This window comes from Rattus norvegicus, chromosome 11, assembly GCF_021556685.1.
Source record: "Rattus norvegicus strain SHRSP/BbbUtx chromosome 11, alternate assembly SHRSP_T2T, whole genome shotgun sequence".
NCBI lineage: Eukaryota > Metazoa > Chordata > Mammalia > Rodentia > Muridae > Rattus > Rattus norvegicus.
This window is the reverse complement of record NC_141544.1, coordinates 42,694,463-42,717,673: the sequence shown is the minus strand read 5'-3', so window position 1 is coordinate 42,717,673 and position 23,211 is coordinate 42,694,463. Positions and strand designations below refer to the sequence as shown.

Genomic DNA, 23,211 nt, shown 5'->3' with positions numbered 1-23,211 from the left:
TGGCAGCACACATCTGTCTGTAATGCCAGTGAACTGAGGCACCAGCAAGGTCTTGAGTTCAAGACCAGCCTGGAATCCACTTCAGCTTATTCAGAAGGTTTCCAGAAGCCAGTGTAATGCCTGCCGTGCTTGAGTCAGCCTCTGCTGCAGACAGAGGAAGTGCTTTGATGGAATCAGTGAAGGTGTGGCTTCAAAGGATCCCAGGAATCCAGGGCACTTTACCTCCTTGCTCTGTGGCACCAAGAAAGCATCTGCTCACCGCGTCCTGGGGTGAATGATTTCCATGCACTGTGTTTATGTTTGCTACCCAAGAGAACCAGCTTCACGTCATTTAAAATAATTTTAGGAAATGCTAGGATAATTCAGGTCTCTGGGTAACAAAAGGCCCTACCGTAGACAATGTGAGGCGTTCTAGGAGTGCCAATCTGTGCAGCAGGGTCCGCAGACTTTCCCTGTTATGTGGTCTGATCTTACTCCATTTTCACATGTCCTGTGTTGGCTGCGTGCATGCGTGCGTGTGTGTGCCTGTGTGTGTGTGTGTGTGTGTGCGCTTCTGTGTGTGTGTGTGTGTGTGCCTGTGTGTGCCTGTGCATGTGTATGCCTGTGTGTGTGTGTGTGCCTGTGTGTATGCTTGTGCCTCTGTATGTGTGTGAGTGTGTGTGTGTGTGTGTGTGCCTGTGTGTACATGTGCCTGTGTGTGTGTGCCTGTGTGTGTGCCTGTGTGTATGCTTGTGCCTCTGTATGTGTGTGAGTGTGTGTGTGTGAGTGTGTGTGAGTGTGTGTGTGTGTGTGTGTGTATGTGTGTGCCTGTGCATGTGGTTCTTCTAAAACCTTTATTGATTGCTAATCATTATCAGAATGCCGGAATAGCCATTATTGGAGCTTTGCTCTGTAAGTGAGGTTACACATGCATTACCATTCTTCATACAGTTGCTATTTTTTAATCATTCAGTTAGATTAAATTTTGACTGTGTGGACTTTTTTTTCTTAATTCACTAATTATTTTCTTGCATCTGAAAAATATACCATCACTACAAATTGTCCCATAAAAACAGTAGGCACGACCTACATTTTTCTACTTGAAGCTGTGGGGGTTGTTATTCTTTTTTTTTTTTGAGACCCAGAGCTTGTTTCTATGATTCTTAGCAGATTGACTGGGAAGGATGGGAGAACTGCACATGTTCACGTGAAGACTACATGTGTTCATGGGAGGACTGCACATGTTCATGGGAAGACTGCACATGTTCTGGGTGGCCCACTCCTCCCTCATAGGAAATGCACTTCATGACTTAGTGACCAACAGCTTTATAGCTGCACTTGAGAGCCATGGTGTGCTTTTCAGGAAGGAGAGTCCTAGACCCTCTTTGAACATAATCAGATATTAGAAACCAGCTTTCTCCATGGGACAGCTCTCAAGCTAGCCCAACCACCCTAGCATGTGTAGGCCAGCGGCACGCTGTCCTTTTGCTTCAGGAATTTTTCTGAAAAGAGAATCGTGAGCTGAACCTGCAGAATCTGATTCTCCCCCAACCTCCCCCCTTCTTCTCTCCCCTTCCCCCCCTTTTTACTCTTCTTCCTCTTCTCCTTTTGAGATAGGGTCTCACTTTGTAGCCCCATCTAACCTGGAACTTGCCGTGTAGACCAGACTGACCATGAACTCACAGAGACATAAGGCGCTCTTGATTCTTCCTAATAGGATTTCGAAGGGCTCAGAAGTTGTGGCCTTGCGGGCCTTTTTTTCCTTAGGGCTGATGTTTTTCTTGCTGGCTAAAGGCAGAAGACTCACCCTCTCATGACACCCTTACACAGTCTTATGTAATTAACCAGGGCAGCGATCGCTTTTAAAAAATGAGCGAATAGCCACTGCCCTTTAAGAAACTACTCATTTATTCAAGAATCGTCAGGTTCCTCTGACAGACTGGCCGGTATTCTGAAGAATCTAGGTCTGTGGAGGGCTGTATCTAACTTCTGATGGACAAGCAGAATCCTGATGAATTCTAAGGTCCTGAGCATGAAGAGGGAGTTTGTTCCGGCAGGAATGATTCTTGTGTACCGATCCATTGAAAGACCGCAACGCAAAAGCAAAAGAACCATGCAAGGGAGGGTGTGGAGGAGCGGCTTGCTCACAGGCCTACAGTGGGGCAGCCTCCCTGCCAGCACAGCGATGTGTTCACCAGCCCGGATGGAGTTGTAGATGTCCACTGTGAAGTTTCAAACTGTCTCTCCCGTCCCACATTTACCAGCCTGGATGGAGTTGTAGATGTCCACTGTGAAGTTACAAACCATCCCTCCCATCCCACGTATTTTGCCTCCCTCTGCATCTGGAAGCTGTTTAGCCATTCCCCCATCATCCTGGTAGGTTTCCCTGTCCACGGGTCCCCTGGGCTACCTGCCGTCCCAGCTGGGACACAGATGACAGTGAGACTCGGCAAAAGGTGCTCCCCAGAGCTCAGTTGGGGCCATTCCCATCATCCAGATGCTAACAGCTGGTTGGCTGCAGAGCTGACAGATGGAGATGCTATGATTATTCAGGTGTGGTGGGGCTGGCAGATCAGAGGCTATCTATAGTTTGTCATTCATGGGTCCCAGGAGAAGGAGGCAGCCATGCAGTGTCCCTTGGGGGAAGCAGTGAGATTGTTTAGCACACAGAGGAATAGAAAGAACGCCAGCTTGAATAACTTCAGTAGGCTCTGGGCCGTGGCAAATTCTGAGCGATGTGACATCTGCCCCAGAGGTGATGAGGGTAGCGGTTGGGGACCTGGAGCGTCAGGGCCTCCTAGAACTGACAGGTGTGAGAGAGATGCTCTCTGAATTGATTCTTTCAGGCAAATCATGTGCTCTGTTCAGGAGCTGGCTAGGCCTTCGAAGAGCCATCTCCCCAAGGACAATAAGAGTCAAATGTCAGAACAGAAAGGCATGCTCAATATGAGGAGGGTGAACAAAATCCTTTAATTAGTCTTGGCCCCCATCAATCACACGTGACTGACAGGCCCATCCCGTGTGTGCCCCAGCAGAGACCTCTCGGGCTCCCCAGAGCCTGCTGTGCCCAGTCCTATAAAAAGAAGCCTTGAAATTAGATGGAGTCTGCCACCCTCATGGCCTGTGTTCTTCCCTTCCAGCCAAGACGGACACAGCCTTCAAGGCATTCCTAGATGCCCAGAACCCGAGGCAGCAGCACTCGTCCACACTAGAGTCTTACCTCATCAAGCCCATCCAGAGGGTCCTCAAGTACCCGCTTCTGCTCAGGGAGCTGTTTGCGCTGACCGACGCGGAGAGTGAGGAGCATTACCACCTGGATGGTGAGCATGCGTTACACACAGACACATGCATGCACACACATACACGCACGTGCACACACACATGTGCATACGCACTCACATACACACGTATACACACATGCATGCACACACATGTACACACTCACACGTGCGCACACACAGACACACACACACACACACACACACACACACACACACACACACACACACCCCGACAGCACTGTCCCAGCCTAGCCTCTGCATAGCTCCTTCTCAATGCCTATGTTCTTCTAGTGGCCATCAAGACTATGAACAAGGTTGCCAGTCACATCAATGAGATGCAGAAGATCCACGAAGAATTTGGTGCTGTGTTCGACCAGCTGATTGCTGAGCAGACAGGAGAGAAGAAAGAGGTGAGGAGTGTTGTCATCCCCACTCCCCTACCCCCAGAAGCATGATGCTCTTTTTTTTGTGAGGTGTAATTGTTTTCATTGGCTGGTGTTGTACAACAACACTTTTCCTCAGGAAATACAACACAAATACCTCAACTCAAAAAAAGGGCCCCCATGATAGACCACTGTACAGATACCACCAAAATCTAGTTTGGTAAACCAGTGAGTTTATTGGGGTCACTTACAGGGGTGGGAATGAGGGGTTACTCTTGGAGCAGAAATAACTCAGATTGCTGCATCATCAAAGCCCACCCAGTGTGGTGACAGCTCACAAAAGCTGGGAACCTGGAGCACACTGCACAGCCTACAGGTGGCTCAATAGGTTGGACAGTGTCCTTTCTAAGGGACTCAGTTGATCTAAACCTCTTCCAGGCAGCTCAGCTGGTTTCTGCTTCTTCCAGAAAGCTGGTGTGGTCTGACACTATTCATTGCATCCTGACTTGGCTGAGAGTGACTCTTAGCTCTTTTTTTTTTTTTTTTTTCTTTCTCTGGGAGGAGGGGTGCAGTGAATCCTGTCAGTTTCAGGGACTTCCTGAAGCTGTTTTGAGTTATTTAACTTCTGTCTTGAAGAGCTTCCTTGGAGATGGAATACTTCAATCTTGAAGAAACTGCTATACAACAGGACTCTTATCTTTGAAGTCCACCTGTCATAGTTTCTTTTCCTGTTGCTTTGAGGGAATACTCAGACCACAGCACCTGAAAGGGGGCTTATGTTGGCTCACAGTGCAGGGTAAAGTCTGCCATGACAGGGGAGTTGCAGTTACAGATGCTGGTCACACTGTGTTGTAAGTCAGTGAGCATTACTCACATGCTGGTGGTCAGCTCACCTTGCCTGTTTTCCAGTACAGATCCCTGCCCATGGTTAAGATGAACCTTCCCACCCCTTATAAGCATTCTCCGAGGCCAGCCTTAACCTAGACAGTTCTTCACAGGATTCCCTCAGGTGTGCCTCCTAGGCATCGAATTGACAGGTTCAAGGCTACACATGAATCTTCACTTTTACCTGAGCTGTTTCTTTGTAAACATGCATCTGATGATCTGCTCTTGGCCTTTGGTTTTCATTTGTACTGCATGAGGATACGAATACCCTTACCCAGCATGGGCTGTTCCTATGAATTGAAGTGTGAATCTGAGTCTTCAGGTTAAGATATCTAGTATTCATCAAATACCAGCCACATTGCTGGTACTTCATAAGTGATTGTTCAGGGCATGTTGGTTCCAGTGACAACAATTTGTACTGTACCCAAAACACTGCTTAAAAGCAGCAGTCACAGCTAGGCAAAGGTGGTGCACACCTTTAATCCAGCACTTGGGAGGCAGAGAACTCTGTGAGTTCGAGGCCAGCCTAGTCTATCTACAGAGTGAGTACCAGGACAGCCAGGGATACAGAGAAACCCTGTCTCAAAAACCAAACCAAACCAAAGACACAGCCACACACACCCAAGAAAGGCTTAGAGTGAGTGAAGACTCGTGCCTGTGTTGAAAATAATGTTGGTGATCCTGAGGTGAATTGTAAGGATGGGATTTTACCTGCAGCCCTCCATGTCTGGATGCTCCTAGGTTGGTCTGAAGAATATTCCACCTGAGGGAGGAGAGGTGGGTGTGCTTCTGCAGTGATCAGTAGGGCGAGAGGAAAGCTGGAGAAGTTTGCTTGCTGACTGCAGAATGCTCCGCCCTCACAGATACAAAGGGCTACTACCCAAGTCTTTGGTTCTTTTAAGGACATATTTTTATTTTTTTATTTTTTTGGTTCTTTTTTTTTTCGGAGCTGGGGACCGAACCCCGGGCCTTGCGCTTCCTAGGTAAGCGCTCTACCACTGAGCTAAATCCCCAGCCCCAGGACATATTTTTAAATCCGTGCCTTTGTGGGGCGTGGATGTGGATACCAGTGTTTGGAGGTCAGAGATCAGCTTGCCAGGATCTATTCTTCCCTTCCACCAGCTTGTGCCTTCAGCCACTGAGCCATCCTTCTAGCCCCAGGCCAATCTTCAAGTCAGTGAAACAGGACAGGTCTTCAGACTGTCAGAAAGATATCATTTAGAAGGTGGTGAAGGGAAGGCAGGATAGTTGTGGAAAAACGATGCCTGAGAACACCTAAGCCCTGGGATTTATACACACACAGTAAAGAGCCCTCGGGGCAAGCTGTGACTGGAGACTGAGTTTTCTACAGCTGGAGGACTATAGTGAAGGCCACTTTTAGCTTAGACATAATTTGCATAACTGCCACCCTCACCTCACAGAGTTGGGATGGCTTCAGAGCCCCCTGCAGCACTAGGACCTGAGAGCCTTGGGAGGTGAACCTTTCCAACTGTGTGACAGACCAGCAGGACACAGAGTGTCCTGAGCCCAGAGGCAGTGACTTTATGTATCAGGGTTTAGGAAAGACAAATGCTATCGCTCTGGAATATGTATTTACTCTGGGAAGACATTTGTAATAATAATTCTAAAATCTCCCTAAAAAAAAGTTAAGAAAAAACTCTATAGTCTCAGAGCACGGCTGGCATGGCTAGCCAGCTCAGTGCTGGGGGCTCCCAATGCCCTTGATTCGACAAGAATAAAACCCCCGGGGAGAGCCAGCCTTGGCGGTCATGGCAAGATCACTTAAGTGTCCACTACCATTGCGGCAATGTGTGGGATAGTGACAGGCGGGTACCCAGGTTCTCTTCTCAGCCTCATGGGGTTGATTCTTGATCCAAGTTGTTTCTCTTTTATGGGCAGCATCCAGTAAAAGCCTAGACTGAGGTATGAGCAGTTAGTAAGCAGTTAGGAATATTGTTCACGGCTGCAGATTTCTGCTAACATAGCCACATCCTAGGGACACAGGTCACCCGCATCCTGTCCTGCAGCCACCTTTCCTTGGGATGTGACTGAAGAGAATACGCTCACAGAAGACAAAGCTGCTAGGCAAATATTTTAACGATAAACCTGGACCTTCGGTTCTCCCGAACCTCCCCTGTTGTACCTTGTGGAACTTATCTGGAGCCCAGAGACCGCCACTTTTGCCCAGCAAATTAGAAGCAGCCAGGGGGTGTGTTTCCCTTGGTGGAGGGCCTCCTGAGAATTAATTAGGTGTGTACTCTTCCCTGGAGGAATGTGGGGAACGACGGTGGAGACAGTTGCCTGAGCTGCAGATGTCCTGCGGGTTTGCCCAATGTGTGTTACTTAACATCTGTAAGTGAATATTGACATGAATACTTAATATTTCTGCCCCTGGTAATGATATGCCCCAGGGATAATTACCGTAATTATTGTAACCCCAAACAAGGGAGGCAAGACATCTCCTCTCTTCAGTCCCGAGAGCTAATACCCATCGCAGCGGCTGGTCTCTGTGAAGCTGCATGATGTTGAGGGGACTGCCTGGTTGTCGCCATGCATGAACGCAGTAGGAACACCTTGAGGTCATACGAGGCAGTAGAAACCATCCGTCCTTCAGAAACGAAATCTCAAGTTTTCCAGGGTCCGAAACATTGCCTCAGGGAAGAGGGAATTGGACTTAGCTTTTGCAGACCCAAAGAATGGCCGGTGGCTGCTGAAGAGGCGTATCCGCGGAACTTACAACGCAGGAAAGATCGTGGAGTCCTGGGACAGACAGGTTTACATAGACCCCAGGTGATTCCCTCACCATAATCATTGCAGAGGTCACCCCACAGCAGGGGAAGGGGGTGCTAGTTTTTAAAACGTGACACAAATAGAATTATTAGGGAAGAGGAGGTTCAGTTGATAAAATGTCCCTGGCAGATTGCCTGTAGGGAAATCTGAGCGCGTTCTTTCGATTAATCGTTGATCTGACAGGGTCCAGTCTTCAGCTGAGTTGTACCTACTGTTTCTGGGTGGGTGGTCCTGAGTTCTGTAAGAGAACAGGCTGGACAAGCCATACATATGAGCACTCCCCCATGGCCTCTGCTTCAGTTCCTGCCTTCAGGTCCCTGTCTGATGTTCTCTCCAAACTCCTTTTCATCATAACTGGTCACTTACCACACGCGGTGGCCATGCCTCTGCCGTTGGACATGACAGCAAAACTAGGGTGAAGTTTTTCCTTCTTCACAGTATCCTGAGTAGCTGAGATATGATTTTTCTCCCTCAGTTGAAATGTTTTGCCTTTTGAATGGACAAGAAGCACAGCACCTTTTTATATTTGAATTGGTAGCATCACTGTTCACAGGCTCTGGATCCATTATTGAATAAACCTAGTATTGCGCCACTCTGATGGTTGATTTGATATCCAAGATGGCTGTTAACTGGCAAACGGGCAAGGGGCAAATACAGTTTGAGTGCTCTGGACCCCAGGATTGTTCGAGTCTCAGGAAGGATGGACAGGGATGGTCTGCATCTCGTCACGGTATTTGGAATGGTTTGCAGTTTTAAAGTGTACGACCGTCTCTTTCTGGGGACTTCTCATTGAATTTTCATCGACCGTTGACTCCTGGCAACTGAAAGAACCACAGTGCTGTCAGCAGCAAACACAAGGCTACCATCGGCCTCTTTGGTTCATTGTACCTGTGAAGGTCCAAAATTAAACCCCTTCTCTGAGTCTGTTTAGCACTTGATCTGGAGGAGAGCCCGATGGGAGTCTGGCCACGCGGTCTCTGAGGAGGTCACTGTCCGTTCCACACATGTGTGGCAAGAAATCTCTGGACTTCTGGTTTGGCTTCCCCGATTCTAAAGTGAAGCAAGGTCTTCTTTAAAAGGAGAGCTGGATCATGCTACTCCTCACTGAAGATGGAGCTCACTTGTGTGACGCTCTGAGTGTCCCGGGGGGCGTTTGTCATTGGCCACCATCAATTTCTCCTTAAGAAATTGTCTTCACTGAATATAAAAGTTGGTTTTATAAACTGGACGTCACAGATCACCCTGTGAACCCTGTCTTATCCCTCTTTGTCATCTCATTCCTGCCGTTTTGATAGACAAACATAGAACGAAGGAAAAGTTAGAACTTTTTTTTTTATACCCATACGGTTTTTGGTCATCTAGAAGATTCCTGAGACGTGTCATATGAATTAACAGATTTTTTTCATTAAAATTTCATATTATTTCCAGGTCAAACAAGGCAAATGAAATGACATTACTTGGCATTCTTAGGTATTATGATATTTACAGCTCAGGTGGGGCCGGTGTTCACCGACAGTAAAGCGTGTCTTTAAAATGGGGTGCGTCATTTTAAAACTTCATGTATGAATGGATGAATGCTGTGTGGGGTGTTTCTAAACTTAAAGTGAGATTGTATCCTGGTAAACCCATGTTCAGGTAGAAATGCCTAAATCAAAAAATATATTTAATTAATGAACAAACTCACTGCAAGTTAAAACATTAGCTAAAACTGTGGTTAAGTCCAAGCCATCTGTCTTTGCACACAACATGAAACTTTGATTCACACACACACACACACACACACACGGACACACACACACTCTGTAGAATTGCCAGATAAAGCTATTTAGTGTATTTAACTGCATACTGAACAAGGGTCTTTAGGAGTAAATATTTTCATGAACTGTAATTGACAGCGCCCTCCCGTATTCTAAAGCCACGTGCAAACCTGCCTATGGACGGCACCGTGAGTAAACCTCCCCCCTCTGCTTTGCAGGTCGCGGATCTGAGCATGGGTGACCTGCTGTTGCACACCAGTGTCATCTGGCTGAACCCACCCGCCTCGCTGGGAAAGTGGAAAAAGGAGCCGGAACTGGCAGCCTTCGGTATGTGTCAGAAGACGGTGCCCGGGATGGGAAACAGCTCGCTTGGTTTTCCAAACAAGAATACTCCCTTTCCAAGAGATGTTTTATTGTGACGAAGCTAATTATAGCCTGCTGCTCCAGCCACCGATTTCTTCCAAGTAACTACAAATGAGTATAAATGAAACCACCTCGCTAACCGGCTCAGCGTGGTAGCCACTCAGCTGCATGTGTGCACACACAGGCGGGGAAGCGATTTTTTTTCACATCTTATTTTAACCGACATTTTTAACTGCTCGCCCGTCCATGTGCCCTTACAACATAATGACCTGATAGTAAATGAAGAAAAGCCAGATGGAAATCAAGAGTAAACTTGTTTCTGAGAGCTCAGACCCTGCCTCTTCACTTCTCCCCTGGCGCTGCACTGCTCTGTGTAATGCCAAGACTCAGGAGGCCGCTTCTCGGCTGGACCATTATCCTGACTGGTGTCTCCCTGGGTTATAAGGGAGATCTCAACCCTGTTATTCATTCTAGTGGAGGTGGACACGTTGGTCATTTATTTTGATAAGCTGTTTCAGGGAGGCGCAGGCGGAGGTCACAAGGGGAATCATGCTCAAGTTTTTTGAGGGAGAAAACTAAGCCAGGATACTGGGAAACATTCTTAGCTCGGGAAGTGCATGCAGCTCATGGCCTGCAGTGTGGGTGTGAATGTGCCCTCTCGCAGGACTGCTCCTGAAGTGGTTGGTTAGCAGCCCCTGCTGCTGTCTTAGGGTGTGTTTTGTCCCTAGCCTTCCCTAGAAGGCTCAGGCTAGGAAACCTAGCCAGTGCTGCCCTCCCACCTGACCTGACATTTTTGGCTTGGGAGGGGCCATGCTTACTGCTTTTTTTTTTTTCTTCACTGAATGTTCTTCCTTTCCATGATGTAATTCCCATCATATTCCAACCAGTGTTACATACAGATGTTTATGGGCCCCTCCCACTTAGAGCCACCTAACTCTCACTAAGGAATTAGGCCAAAAAGGTGAATTTTATATCCTGAATTGTGAATACAGTGTGTATTTAGTCTATAGTTTAGATATAGAGACAGTGAGGCAGGGGGATTAATGAATGGAAATCACTTCAGCGATTATTAGTCATTTGTACTAAGTAGTCCTACAGTTAGCACCGCTAAGTTTAAACCTTAAAACTGTAAAGCTAAAATACCTTAATCTTTTCCCCCTTTGGCTGTTTCTATTTATTTAGGCTTTTTCTACTTAGTTTAAAGGTGGAAACCTTTTCCCAGCGGGCTTTGACTTTCAGATGTGGTAACTAAGGTCAAGATGGCTGGGCGTCCACGGCCTGGGGTTTGCCTGCTCTCTTAACTGTAGCAGCTCTGAGAGTTACCGCAGTCAAGTGGGGCAGCCTGTGCACTTCGTGCCTTAACAGCCCCTCCTGTCTCTCACTTGCAGTCTTCAAAACTGCCGTGGTCCTTGTGTATAAAGATGGTTCCAAGCAGAAGAAGAAGCTCGTAAGTGTCCTCCCTTCCTCCTGGAGTTTCCAAGTGTCCCTGTTGTACCCTCATAAGTCAAAGCCTCCCGTTTCCCCTAAGCCCTCGGCGGGGGGGGGGGGGGGGGGGACAACCCAGGTCTGCTTCCTTCGTTCAGATGCCTGTGGAGCACGTGAGCGGATAGGTACAGAGCCTCCCTGTGGCCTAACTCCTTTTGCCTTTCTCTCTTGTGCTCCTTCTTGTGTGGGGTTTATTTTCTCTTGTCTCTTTCCCTGCCTCTTTCCTCTGCATTTAATTAACAAGGCTACTTACACAGCATCCCAGGGAAAGCAAGTGTATATGATGCTCCTGTAGCTTGCTCTGAGATCCCGAATCTGCCACAGATGTGGAAAGTGTGGGGAGCCGGTCCTGGCAGATGGCCTTGCCCTTGAAACACGGACTGCTTCTCCCCGCAGGTTGGCTCTCACAGGCTGTCAATCTACGAGGAGTGGGACCCTTTCCGGTTTCGCCACATGATCCCTACCGAAGCTTTGCAAGTCCGAGCTCTGCCCAGTGCAGGTGAGCACTGCCACGTGCCAGCCTTCCATTCCTTGTCTTCCTCCTCCTCCTCCTCCTCCTCCTCCTCCTCCTCTTCCTCCTCCTCCTCCTCTCTTTCCTCCTCCTGATCCTCCTCCTGGTTGTGGTCCTCTTCCTCCTCCTGGCCCTCCTCCTCCTCCTCCTGGTCCTTGTCCTCCCCTCCTCCGTCATTAGAGTGCATGTACGTTTGTATATGCTTTCATGTGTCATGTCACTTCCTGGGGAGATAAAAGGACAGCTTGCAGCAGTTGCTCCTCCCACATCATGCAGGACTCCAAGTTCACACTTAGGTCACCAGGATAAGTCATCTCTCTGGGCCTGGGTTCCCATTTCTTATCCGTGTGTTATATGTATATACTCCTGGTCTGCCCTCCCTTCTTTTATCTTCTATGCTTAAGAAACTCTTCCCTCCATCTCCATTGCCTCACATTAACATACACACACACACACACATGCACACATATGTACACACATATGCACGTACATGCACACACACCTGCATGCAAACACACACATACATATAAACTCTATATATATAATTTTTAAAGATTTTATTTTAATTCGCAAGTGTTCTACTTGCATATGTGTGTGTGCACCATCTGTATGCCTGTCGGTGCCTGTGACGTTGAGAAGAAGGCATTGGATGTTTTGAAATTGAAGTTAAAGATGGTTGCGAACCACCATATGTGTGCCGGGCCCTCTGCAAGAGCAACATCTTAACTGCTGAGGCTTTTCTAGGCCCTTTTATTCCTTCTTTAAGACCTTACTACAGTAGATTTTGATCATGTTCACTCTCCCCCAACTCTTCCCAGATCTTCCCCCACCACCCCTTCCCGACCTCTGTACTTTCTCTTCTTAAACAGCAACCACGGCCAACTTATACTGCCTCTACTCAAGGGTGTGGGCCCATAAGGAAAACCGACTCCTTTCGCAGAAGCTGGACTCCCAGTAGCTGCTCAGCTAGGAGCAGGAACTTTGAGCTCCTCCCTTCTCCATGCTAGAGTATTCACTGCATTACCTCCTTTTAAGCAGCTTTATTAACTAGATTGAATGAATGAATGAATGATGAATGAATGATGAATGGACGAATGAATGATGAATGGACGAATGAATGATGAATGGATGAATGAATGAATGCTGAATGGACGAATGAATGATGAATGGATGAATGGATGAATGATGAATGAATGAATGAATGAGCCAAATAAGCGAGCAAACTGAGTGGGTGCGTGCATGTGTTTTCTTTAGAATTGTTGTAAGGGATTTCAAACTTGATTTACAGGTAAATTCGCAGGTGCTTTAGGATCATAGATCTATAGCAGCTGTGATTAGTATTTTGAGGTTTAGACAATTAAATGCTAGTGGTGTCTCTTTTAAAATTGTTTTATGTGTACTGGAGTTTCGTTGACTGGTATGCTGTACACCTTGTCCATGCAGTGCCTGAGGAAGCCAGAAGAGGGAGCCAGATCCCCTGGAACTGGAATAACACTTTGTTAGCCTCCATATGGGTGCTGGGGAATGAAACTAGGTCCCCTGGGAGAGCAGTCGACTCTTTTAACCAACGAGCCACCTCTCTAGCCCCTGATGTCTTTTAATGACATTGTCTTAAAGTTAATCGTGTTAAGTTATCTGGCTATATTTCCTCATACCAGGTTTATAAATGCGGAGGTTGATTTCCATGACCAGCTGTGGGTTTCTTAGCCAGGAATTTTGCCTCAATTAAGGACATAACTTCACATTCTGAAAACAAAGCTGTCTTTGTGATAATGGCATTTCATTCTCCCAACCTCTGCTTCTCATTCAAATCCAATTTAAAGCCTTCCAGATAAAAGCATATTTTAGTTGAATTATAAAGACTGGTCACAATGTTACATTATGAGGTGCATTCCGGTGGATTCAAGAGTCGCTACTTGAAGTTTCTGGATTTTTGTCTCAGTTTGGGGAAGTTTGGCAGATAGGAAGTTAGGTGATGTGGCCAGGCTCTGAACCACTGGGTGAGACGGAGCCTTGAGGTGTGCAGCAGCTGCCGAGGTGTCTGCAGCTAACCACAGCCGTTTTATTCATGATTGTACACAATGTAGCGTTGTTGGGATGACAGAGCTTCAGCCCTTGGAGCTAGCCCTCTTTCTGTGGGTTCCACACCCGTGAGTTCAACCAACAGTAGCTGGCTCTGTGCGTAAAGGCGCTTGCTGCCAACCCCGATGATGACCCAAGTCTCATCTCCAGGACCCTGTGGTGGAGGAAGAAATTGGAGTCTTACAAGTTGTTCTCCGGCTTTCCCTGGCAGGCACACACATGTGTGCTCACAGTAAATTCATGGATGTTAAAAGATTGTTTAAAAGAAAACAGAGAGCAGCTTATAACTTTCTTAAAGCACAACTTTGCTCTTTTTAATAGACAACTTGGAGAGGCTAGGGGAGGAGTCTGGTTTTTGTTTTTGTTTTTTAGTTTTATTTACATTCCAGATGTTGCCCCCCTTTCCAGTTCCCCCTCCCCTTTGCCTCTGAGAAGGTGCTCCCCACACCTCATCCACCACCACCCCCATCCTCCTTCCCGTGGGCATCAAGTCTCTCCAGGATTAGGTCATTGTCTCCCCCTGAGGCCCTGCAAAGTAGTCCCCCGCTACATATATGCTGGGGTCCCTGGATCAGCCCAGGTATGCTCTTTGGTTGGTCTCTGGGAGCTCCAGTTGACACTGTTGTTCTTCCTATGGGGTTGCCATCCCTTCAGCTCCTTCAGTCCTTCCCCTAACTCTTCCACAGGGCTCCCTGACCTCAGTACAGTGTAATAAGCATCTGCCTTAGTCAGCTGCTGGTAGAGTCTGTGACAGCCATGCTGGGCTGCAGAAGCCTACTTTAAGTCTCCTGGGTGTTTTAATTAAGATTTGTGCATGCGTGTGTGTGTGTGTGTGTGTGTGTGTGTGTGTGTGTGTGTGTTCTGTAAGACCCTCAATCTCTTAACCCCTTCCCCCTCTCTCCAGCCCTTCTGTTCTGTTTTCCACAGTGAACATCCAGCTTCTAGTGTCTGTCTCTAGCTCAGGTTGGGGGTGAAGTGACTTTGGTCTCAAGTTGCTTTGCACTGTATTAAGCAGACACCAAGCATGAAAAATTCCTCTGTAAAAAATGTAAGTAAGTCCACTGAAGTAAGCCTAACCTGACATTATCTTAACTTACCTAGATGCAGAGGCAAATGCCGTGTGTGAAATTGTCCACGTGAAATCAGAGTCAGAGGGGAGGCCGGAGCGGGTTTTCCACCTCTGCTGCAGGTGAGCGGGGCTCTGAGAAGTTGGGCCCCACCCCAGGGACCTCCCTCCATCTCTGCAGACCTCCTCTCAGAGAAGTTAACACTCACCAATGAACTGTAGTTGTGTGAATTAAAACTACCTTGATTAGCGTGCGGACAGGAACCTGGCTTATTTGCTAGCTTTCTAAAAGGAAGTGGGGATTGTACCTAACATCCTGAAGCAGGCTTCCTTTCCGTACCTACTTTCCATAGAGCAGGGTGAGCGGTGAGGTTACCTTGGGGTGCTTTGCCTGGTGCTGGTGTACGCCGCTTGTTCACACATCTCTGAGAGTCTGATGTCAGAGGGAACAGGGGCTGAAGGTCTTACCATCATCCTCACCCAGGGACAGTGGCCACTGTTGATCACACACAGATTTTAAGGAACTCCTGAAGTGGATTTGTGATGTTATAAATTATTCCCTGTCCTTCCTTCATCCTGGGTCTCCGCCTCCTTCTCTTTCTGTCTCTTCCTCTAGAATAGTGTCTGCCGTCCTATTTAGCTTGAAATATGACCCATATTTAATTAGTTACTTGTGTTCAGTAATTAACTCAATATTCATCTAGTTCTTCCCGTAATATTAGTCTGCTGCACACCGCCTGCAGTGATAACAGAATTAATAAACACTATCCTTCCTCATAATGTTTTTAATGTTATTGCTAGTATCATAAGAAGATAACATTTATCAAACATCAAGGGTGCAATGTTCCTCGTGTCTGTTGTTTTCCTAGTCAGACTGAGGGGCAGCCAAGACTGACAGAGGATGCTCTGCCCAGAGCATTGCAGAAAATGCACTGAACGTTCCGATCTCCGCATTGTCACAACCCACACTACACATTTGCCATATCGTCTCTGTGTTGAATGCTTGGGGCCAACAAAGGGCCAACCTCCAGAAAGCTGTCACACACAGAAAAGTATGTGCATGTGTGTGTGAGTGCGCACACACAGATACATATATGCATGCATGCACATATATAATAAAGATATTTTTCTCTCATGAGAATTAGGACTTAGAAGATGTCACAGTTCTTAAGAACAGTTCTCAAGACTCTATACAATAGAAGTTAAAACATCTCCAGACATTCCTGGTGCTCTCAGAGCGCCACCTTTCCCCGCTGTTTATGCCGATCCGTTTATAGTTTTGTTGTTTGCAACTTTGTTGGTAGAATCCACAGTGTTTAGTAGTCCAGGTTCTGAATTTGTTGTTCATAACGAGGACCAGGTGAAAATGAATACATCTTGTGAAAATCATGAGAACTTTGCCGGGTCCAGAGAGTGGCATGTGCCTGCAGTCCTAGTGTGAAGGACCCGGAGGCCAGCCTGGGTTACAGTGAGATCCTGGCTCAAAAAGTGGAGGGTGGATGTGGGTGTGTATGTGTGCACGACTACATATATGTAGGCACACACGTATGTTGAACTGAAAGAAAAATAACTCTCACCTAGAAAATTTTTTTCTGCCATGAGAATTAGGATTAGAACTTTCGAGGCTCTTAAGAACAGATCTGCAGAATCAACCCTTAGGTCTTAACGTGTGGGTCAGGACCTAGGAAGAAGGAGCAAGCGCATTGGGATATCCATCTGCGGGGCTCTGTCTTGCGGTTCGTTTTCTCCTCAGTGACGTCTTACAGCGTGAACGTAAGACCGTGACGTGGGTGTGAAGGGCAGGAGTTTGGCAGCCTCTTGGTATCTGACAACTTTGTCTGTTACCTACTCAATACTGGCGGGACTCTGTCCTAAAATGGCTGTAGACGATGATTTGCAAACCGAGAAGGGACTCGGGATTGTGTGCTTTACCACGAGGAGCCTGAGCGTGGAAATGGGAGCCCTCGTCTCTTTCCCCTTTGCTCTCGGAGACATTTATTTCGCTGCACCTGATGGCATTTGTCAGTTCCCTCCGTTGAGTGCTGGCTTCCTAACCTGTGTAAATCTTCTTTCCACAGCTCCCCGGAGAGCCGAAAGGATTTTCTGAAGTCTGTACACTCCATCCTGCGAGATAAGCACAGAAGGCAGCTCCTCAAAACGGAAAGTCTTCCCTCAGCCCAGCAGTATGTCCCTTTTGGAGGCAAGAGATTGTGTGCGCTTAAAGGCGCCAGGCCAGCCATGAGCAGGGCAGGTACTGTGGGGATTCAGACCTACAAGATCCCCGTCACCCCAGCTCCACTGTAGGTCGGGGCGGGGGGGGGGGGGGGGGCGGGCAGAAGTTAGGTATGGCCGTGTGGGGGTCGATGTAGGTAGGGTCCTTTCTTTCACCATGTGAGGCTCACACCTTGTCTCCCTCCTTGTGGGTTCTGGGGAATCTTCCCTTTGCTCAAGGTCCTTCCCTTCCCTCCTTCCCTTGCTGCCCTGCCACCCCCTTTGGCTGGTACGCTGCTCTCTCATTGGCCAAGCCCATGCATCCTCTTTGGAAGGGGTTCTCCCAGCCTGCTTGTGGAATGAGAGTCTTGCTTTGCATGACAGCCAGCTTTGTTTAGTAAAAGCAGAGAGGTTAGCGTCAATAAGGTCATAGCGCCCTCTACCGAGAACACAGTGACTTCACAGTCTAGCAGAAGACGATGCCCCTCACTTTGTGCCTACTACTCTAGTTTCAGTCTCAGGGTTAATTTAAGGAAGGTCTCAGCTGCTACTGGAAAAAAAAGAAAGGAGGGTTTAACTGGTCCCCAGTAAATGCTCTTGGAGCACTTATCCCATGTCTCTGGAGCAACGAAGAGGGAGCACCGTTGCCACCATGAGCAGATGGCAACAGAGCAAGCCGAGGAGAGTGGTATTTTCCTAGTGGTGGGCTCGCACAGTACCATCAGCACCCTAACCTCCTTTCCAGAGATGCAGCCCAGAACATCTCAGGGAGGAGCACAGTAGACTAAATTAACTTTACCCGGGCAAACAATCAAACCGATTTGTACCTTTGACCCAGTCACCTTCCCACCAGTTCTCAGTTGTGTTGCAGAGGTGCAGGAAGAGCTGTGGCGTCATAGGCATAACCTGCCGACCTTGACACGGCCTGTGACACTCTTAGGTACCTTGAGGTTAACTATTGGATGTTGGTGGAGGCTACCGTAAGTCTGTTCTCTGTTCCGCTGATATGCTTGTTGAAAACCTAGAACCCAGAACCCCGAAATAGCCAGGATCTCCAAATAGCCCGACAGTCGTGCACGCAGCCATACCTACAGCCTCTCAGGGAGCGCTCCATAAAGGCAGTTTATCTCCTCATGGCAAGAGAGGAGTTGGTTGAGGTATTTTAGTGTTCCTCTTGTTTGCTGAGGGGTATTTGCTTGGGAAATATGCACCAGCCTCAGGGACCACCAATGACTCTTTCTATTTAGGGACCTAAATTCAGAAGTGCATTTACAACAAAACAAAACCCAAACACACGCACCCACATTTCCTCTACAGGATCTACGGAAGTCCTTCTCCTGAGATGAACTTAGAAATAAAACAAGCCCTCTACCTGCTCTAAACCGTTACAAATGGCAAGAGAAAGCCACAATGTTACAGCCTCTTAGAGTCATACAATTGAAAGCGTGCGGTTTTTTGTTATTGTTGTTTGGTTCTTTTCTTTTTTTCCCCCTGCCCAATGGCTCATTTTTGGCTGAAAAACCATTTCCATCCACTCTGCCTTTGACATAACTCGCTACATCGCAGCACAAATGTTCCATGATTTGTAAAAGGCGTCCCAGTGGATCAGGCAAAGACTGTCTCTGAGACTGAGGGGGACCCACTAACGCCCTCTTGCTTAGTAAGTGTCCTTTTCATAAAGCGCAGTCAACCCCTACCACACAGTCTGCATTTCCCAGGAGGTGCGTGCAGCCTGGGGATGGTAAAGACAAATGCCCACCTCCATACTTTCCTCTGAAGTGGGATTGCTTCAGACAGGAACTGATTTAAAATGTCTCATATTCTATCATCTTTTCATTGAGGCCTATGGAGCAGCTGAAAGAACCTGTCTCTATATCTATATTCTATAATTAATATTTTGTCCTGTTTTCACTGTCGCCCACCCGTCTGACATCCCCATGTCCCATCTCACCCTGACACACTTCAGAGACGCAGCCACGATGACACTTGGCCCCTAAGTACCATCGTGTAGACAGTCCTCGCGTTTCCAGTAGACAGTAGTAAATGCAGCAATTGGGTAGAACGAGGTTGGACTGCAGTGGGGTTAGGCTCAAAGCAGAGAGACGTTTTTTCTTTTTCCCAATGGAGACGTAGTCTTCATCTCCTCCCGTTGTGCCTGGAGTTTGACCCGTCTTTAAACAAGAGCGGTGTCCTTCTGTCCTGTGTGTGGAGATAACAGAACGCTCAGAACATGGACAGTAGGTGTCTCCTGGCAGTTCTGAAGCAGCCTCACTGCTTTTGAGACTTGGGTTTCAGCACAGCAGCTCCTGACTGGTGTGCGAGTTGCTTCCTCCATGGAAAAGGCCTGTGTTGCATGTCACCTCAGGGTGTCTGAGGCAATAGCCACCTCAGTCTCCAGGGAGACGTGGCATCATTTCCACGAGAGCCACTGTGCGCTGGGAGCATTCATTGCTGGCTTGATTGGAGGCACCGTTTGTTTGCTTGCCTTTAGTAATCCTGACTTCTGGGAGGGCAGTGGGGTAAATTAATAAACCCCAATATTAGAACCTGGAGTAACTTTCTATGACGCACTGTTCCTCAGTGCTAGAGTGTCATCTGTTCCTTCTCTCTTATTCCACTCAGGCACACTGTATTTTTAATTGCACTGTAGAAGAGTTGACGATTCACAGCTTGCAGTTAGGAGTCAGGACCGTGGCTCTGCTTAGCCTCAGAGTTCACGTCTGACATTATCAGAAAGGTTGCAAAGAGTGGACTGGAAGCGCGGTGTCTCTGGTAGCTGACGTACAATCTCCGGGAATGTGAAGCCCTCAGTCTAACTGTGGGTGCTTAAGAAAACTCACATTGGTGTCCCTGGAAAACACTGTCCCAGCCCCGTGCTCCAGAGACAGCAAAATCCCAGAAGCCTCTCTCGGGCTTTTTAAACACCTCCATTCTGGCCAAAGGACCCTTGGATAACCCTGGGGTAACCCCGCTGGTCCAATACTGGGAGAACAACAGACATTTATTTGTGTTTCTTGTCTTGTGGGTACACAGGTTGGAGTAAATTATTTCCTTCTCCACAACCCACAGCCTCTAGTGTTGTCGACCCTTACTTCACATTCTCTGGGCCCACCCATCTTCCCTTCAGACATCTGAGCAAGGTAGACACCACCAGGATGATAAGGGTTAGACCCCAAACTCCTTTAGTCCCATTTACCCCTTACGCTTCTTTTCTTTGCTGGATTTTCATCTCACGGTAAAGCATGTGGGCGTTTATTTTTATATTTTTGTGTGTGTGTGCAGTGTCTGCCCCAAGCAAGTCTCTTGGGAGGAGGAGGCGGCGACTGGCCCGAAACAGGTTTACCATTGATTCAGACGCCATCTCAGCCAGCAGCCCGGAGAAAGAGCCCCAGCAGCCCCCCGGTGGCGGGGACACTGACCGATGGGTAGAGGAACAGTTTGATCTTGCTCAGTATGAGGAGCAGGATGACATCAAGGAGACAGACATCCTCAGTGACGATGATGAATTCTGTGAGTCTGCGAAGGGCGCCTCAGTGGACATAGACCTGCAGGAGCAGCTTCAGGCTGCCTCTATCAGTCAGCGCGCCCGAGGCCGGAAAACCCTTGATAGCCACGCCTCCCGCATGACACAGCTCAAGAAGCAAGCGGCCCTTTCGGGCATCAACGGAGGCCTGGAGAGTGCGAGCGAGGAGGTCATTTGGGTTAGGCGCGAAGACTTTGCCCCCTCCAGGAAACTGAACACAGAGATATGACTTTCTTGTCCCTTTAGAGAATGTGTGTAGATACGATGCCGGCCCCACCCTCACTCTGCCCACCCTCCTGTGCCGTCCACGAGAATGTCCTCTTAGGTCGCACTCTTGCACACAGATTTTGGCAGCTGACTCGGGTCTGAAGCCATGTGGCCACCCACCTTCATCATTCTTAATGACATCAGAGAGAATCGTTCAGAATCCCAACAAGCTTGAGTCCTATCCTCTGTGCCCAGGGCTCTTTATTCTCAATTCATCGGGGCCTGAAGATTTAGAACAAAAAATCGATAGCACTGGAAATTAAACCGTCCCCACCCCAGCAGTCAAAGCAAAGTATCGGAGTGACAGGACAGCGTTCACATAGGTGTCCCAGCTCCACCTCCCTGAGTCCAGTCTCGACAGCTGGGGAACCTTCAAACACACATTAAAAAAAAAAAAAAATCCAGAACAGATCGAAACATCTGTACAGCTTGCAGTGTTCTGACTCCCTCTTCAGCATCGAAGAATATCTGTGTATCTTAAGAATGCGTGAGGAAAGGGTGGTCGTCTCTGTTTGATGAGCCTTTATTCTTTTTTCTTCTGTTTATGTCTGTAGCTGGTCTTACTCTGTGTCAGTGTTTGGAAGCTCTAGTTTTGCAGAGAATTATAAAGCCGCCACACTCTTGGGAAAGAGATCCAAATTTATCATTTAGAGGGAGAGAGAAGAAAAAAAAAACACTATTTTTTTTGTATTTTCCTTGAGATGCAGGGGCACAAATAGATGAGAATTTTACAGTGTTAGGAGTAACTCAGTCTGAAAATGAGTATATAACCCTTTTGCAGAGCGAGCAGGGCACGATGACTTTATATTTATATATAAACAGCCAAGAAGAAGCTCATGCTAAGAATAAACTTTTCTTTTCTGAGAAACAGATTTTTTTTAAATGTATGAATCTATATTTGAGATGGGAATTTGGTTGGATTACAGGGGCAGGGAATGGGGCTCTGTGTGTGTGTGCGCATATGTGAGTGAGTGAGTGCATGTGTGTGTGTGTGTGTGTGTGTGTGTGTGTGTTGTACATGGCGGGGGAGGGGAGCCTCCTCATGGGGTTGCCATGGCGACCATTGGTTTTCTCATCCAGCTTGCATCTTCATCCACAGATGACTCCCCCTTCCCTGACAGTCCATGGCTGAATCTTAGAACCTCTTCAGAAACGTCCTTTGTGGTCAATATTTCCTTCATGCCAATGAGACAGGGTAAACTTGCCTACGGGGCCTAACCTTCTAAATGGATGTCCAGACAGGAAGAACAAAACCCATTATAGCACTTTCATCTTTTAAAAAAATAAAAGGTTTATAGCTTTTTGTTCCCCCTCCCCCTCCCCATTTCATGATGTCCATTCCTTAAGAAGGGTTTAAATAATATGAAAACTTTCTTTTTGGAAATAAAAAAATATATATCTATATATCTATATATATCTATTTGGTGTTTGATACATCGGTAGGTACTTTAAAGACCTGAATTTTATAGTAGCTTTAGCGATTATATTTTATAAGAATCAGTTATGACTTTATATTTCCAGATAGAGAGTTCAGAACACGATGCTCTAAGCCCCCCTCCTCTGCCCCTCCTCGGCTTGCTTTTCCTGCTCTCCCGACCTCTACCCCTCCCCCCTCCGGGTTCCCAGGGCTTTGAGCTTGATCTTTTGAAAGTTTTATTCTATTGAAGTTTTTGCTATATCTTCTGGTTTTCTTAAGAAGCTTTAGAGTGGTTTCTATGCCCTTTGTACCACTGCACTGTTCATATCATCTCGGGGTCGATTGTGACTGCGTCCGGATGGGAAACCGAGGCAGAGGCGTCGATAGTCACGTTTTCTGGTCTCCCTGCAACATGTCCATGGGGGGTGGGGGGATCCTGGAAAGTCTGGTGCTTAGAGAGGGTGCCATTGTCTCTTGTATATACGGTCATGATGTGTCTATGTCAAAAGTTCTTATATATTTCTTTTATAAGCTGAAAGAAGGTCTATTTTTATGTTTTTAGGTCTATGAATGGAACGTTGTAAATGCTTGTCCAACAATAAAAATACTGAAAAGGGCTTGGACTTCCCTGTGCCTTTTTGGATAGAGGGGCAAGAAAGAGCTAAGTGTGGGAGGGAGAGAGCCCACAGGAGAAAATTCCTGCGATTGTTGTGTGTGTGTGTGTGTGTGTGTGTGTGTGTGTGTGTGTGTGTGTGTGTGAGAGAGAGAGAGAGAGAGAGAGAGAGAGAAAATTCATGTGGTTGTCATGTGGGGGTGGGTGTGGGTGGGTGTGTGTGAGAGAGAAAATTCCTGCGATTGTTGTGTGTCTGTCTGTGTAGTCTGTGTCTGTCTACCTGTCTGTGTGTTTATCTGTCTGTGTGTCTGTACACAATGTACACATGCGCTCACCCACATACGCACGCATGCCATGTTGTATCTGTGGACGTTAGAGGTGCGGCTCACAGAAATCGGTCCTTTCACCCCAGATACTGAACTCAGGCAGGCATGGCAGCAGTGCTTTTTACCTGCCGAGCCGTTTCCATGGCTGTGGTTGTCTGGTTTTATTGTTTGTTTGTTTCTTGTTTTGTTTTGTTTTTTTGTGGGCAGGCATGGAGGCCCCTGTCTGTAACCTCAACCTTCAGGAGGCAGTCAGAAGCTGAGTACAGGTTGGA

The 23,211-nt window shown here is 47.4% G+C and overlaps 1 protein-coding gene across 12 annotated transcripts in view; it reads left to right on the top strand.

The window, feature by feature from the left end:
* The window catches only part of Tiam1 (TIAM Rac1 associated GEF 1), a 320,703-nt gene extending 298,086 nt beyond the window's left edge, over nt 1–22,617 (top strand). For 7 of the 12 annotated variants that reach the window (XM_087576448.1, XM_087576451.1, XM_087576450.1 and 4 more), the window contains 8 exons: nt 3,120–3,299; nt 3,552–3,670; nt 9,294–9,402; nt 10,827–10,885; nt 11,320–11,422; nt 14,618–14,705; nt 16,661–16,833; nt 20,076–22,617. In XM_087576448.1, coding sequence (XP_087432574.1) covers nt 3,120–3,299; nt 3,552–3,670; nt 9,294–9,402; nt 10,827–10,885; nt 11,320–11,422; nt 14,618–14,705; nt 16,661–16,833; nt 20,076–20,545 — 1,301 coding nt within the window. In that variant the 3' untranslated portion in view covers nt 20,546–22,617. 12 annotated transcript variants of the gene reach the window in all.
* Nucleotides 22,618–23,211: the final 594 nt, after the last annotated feature.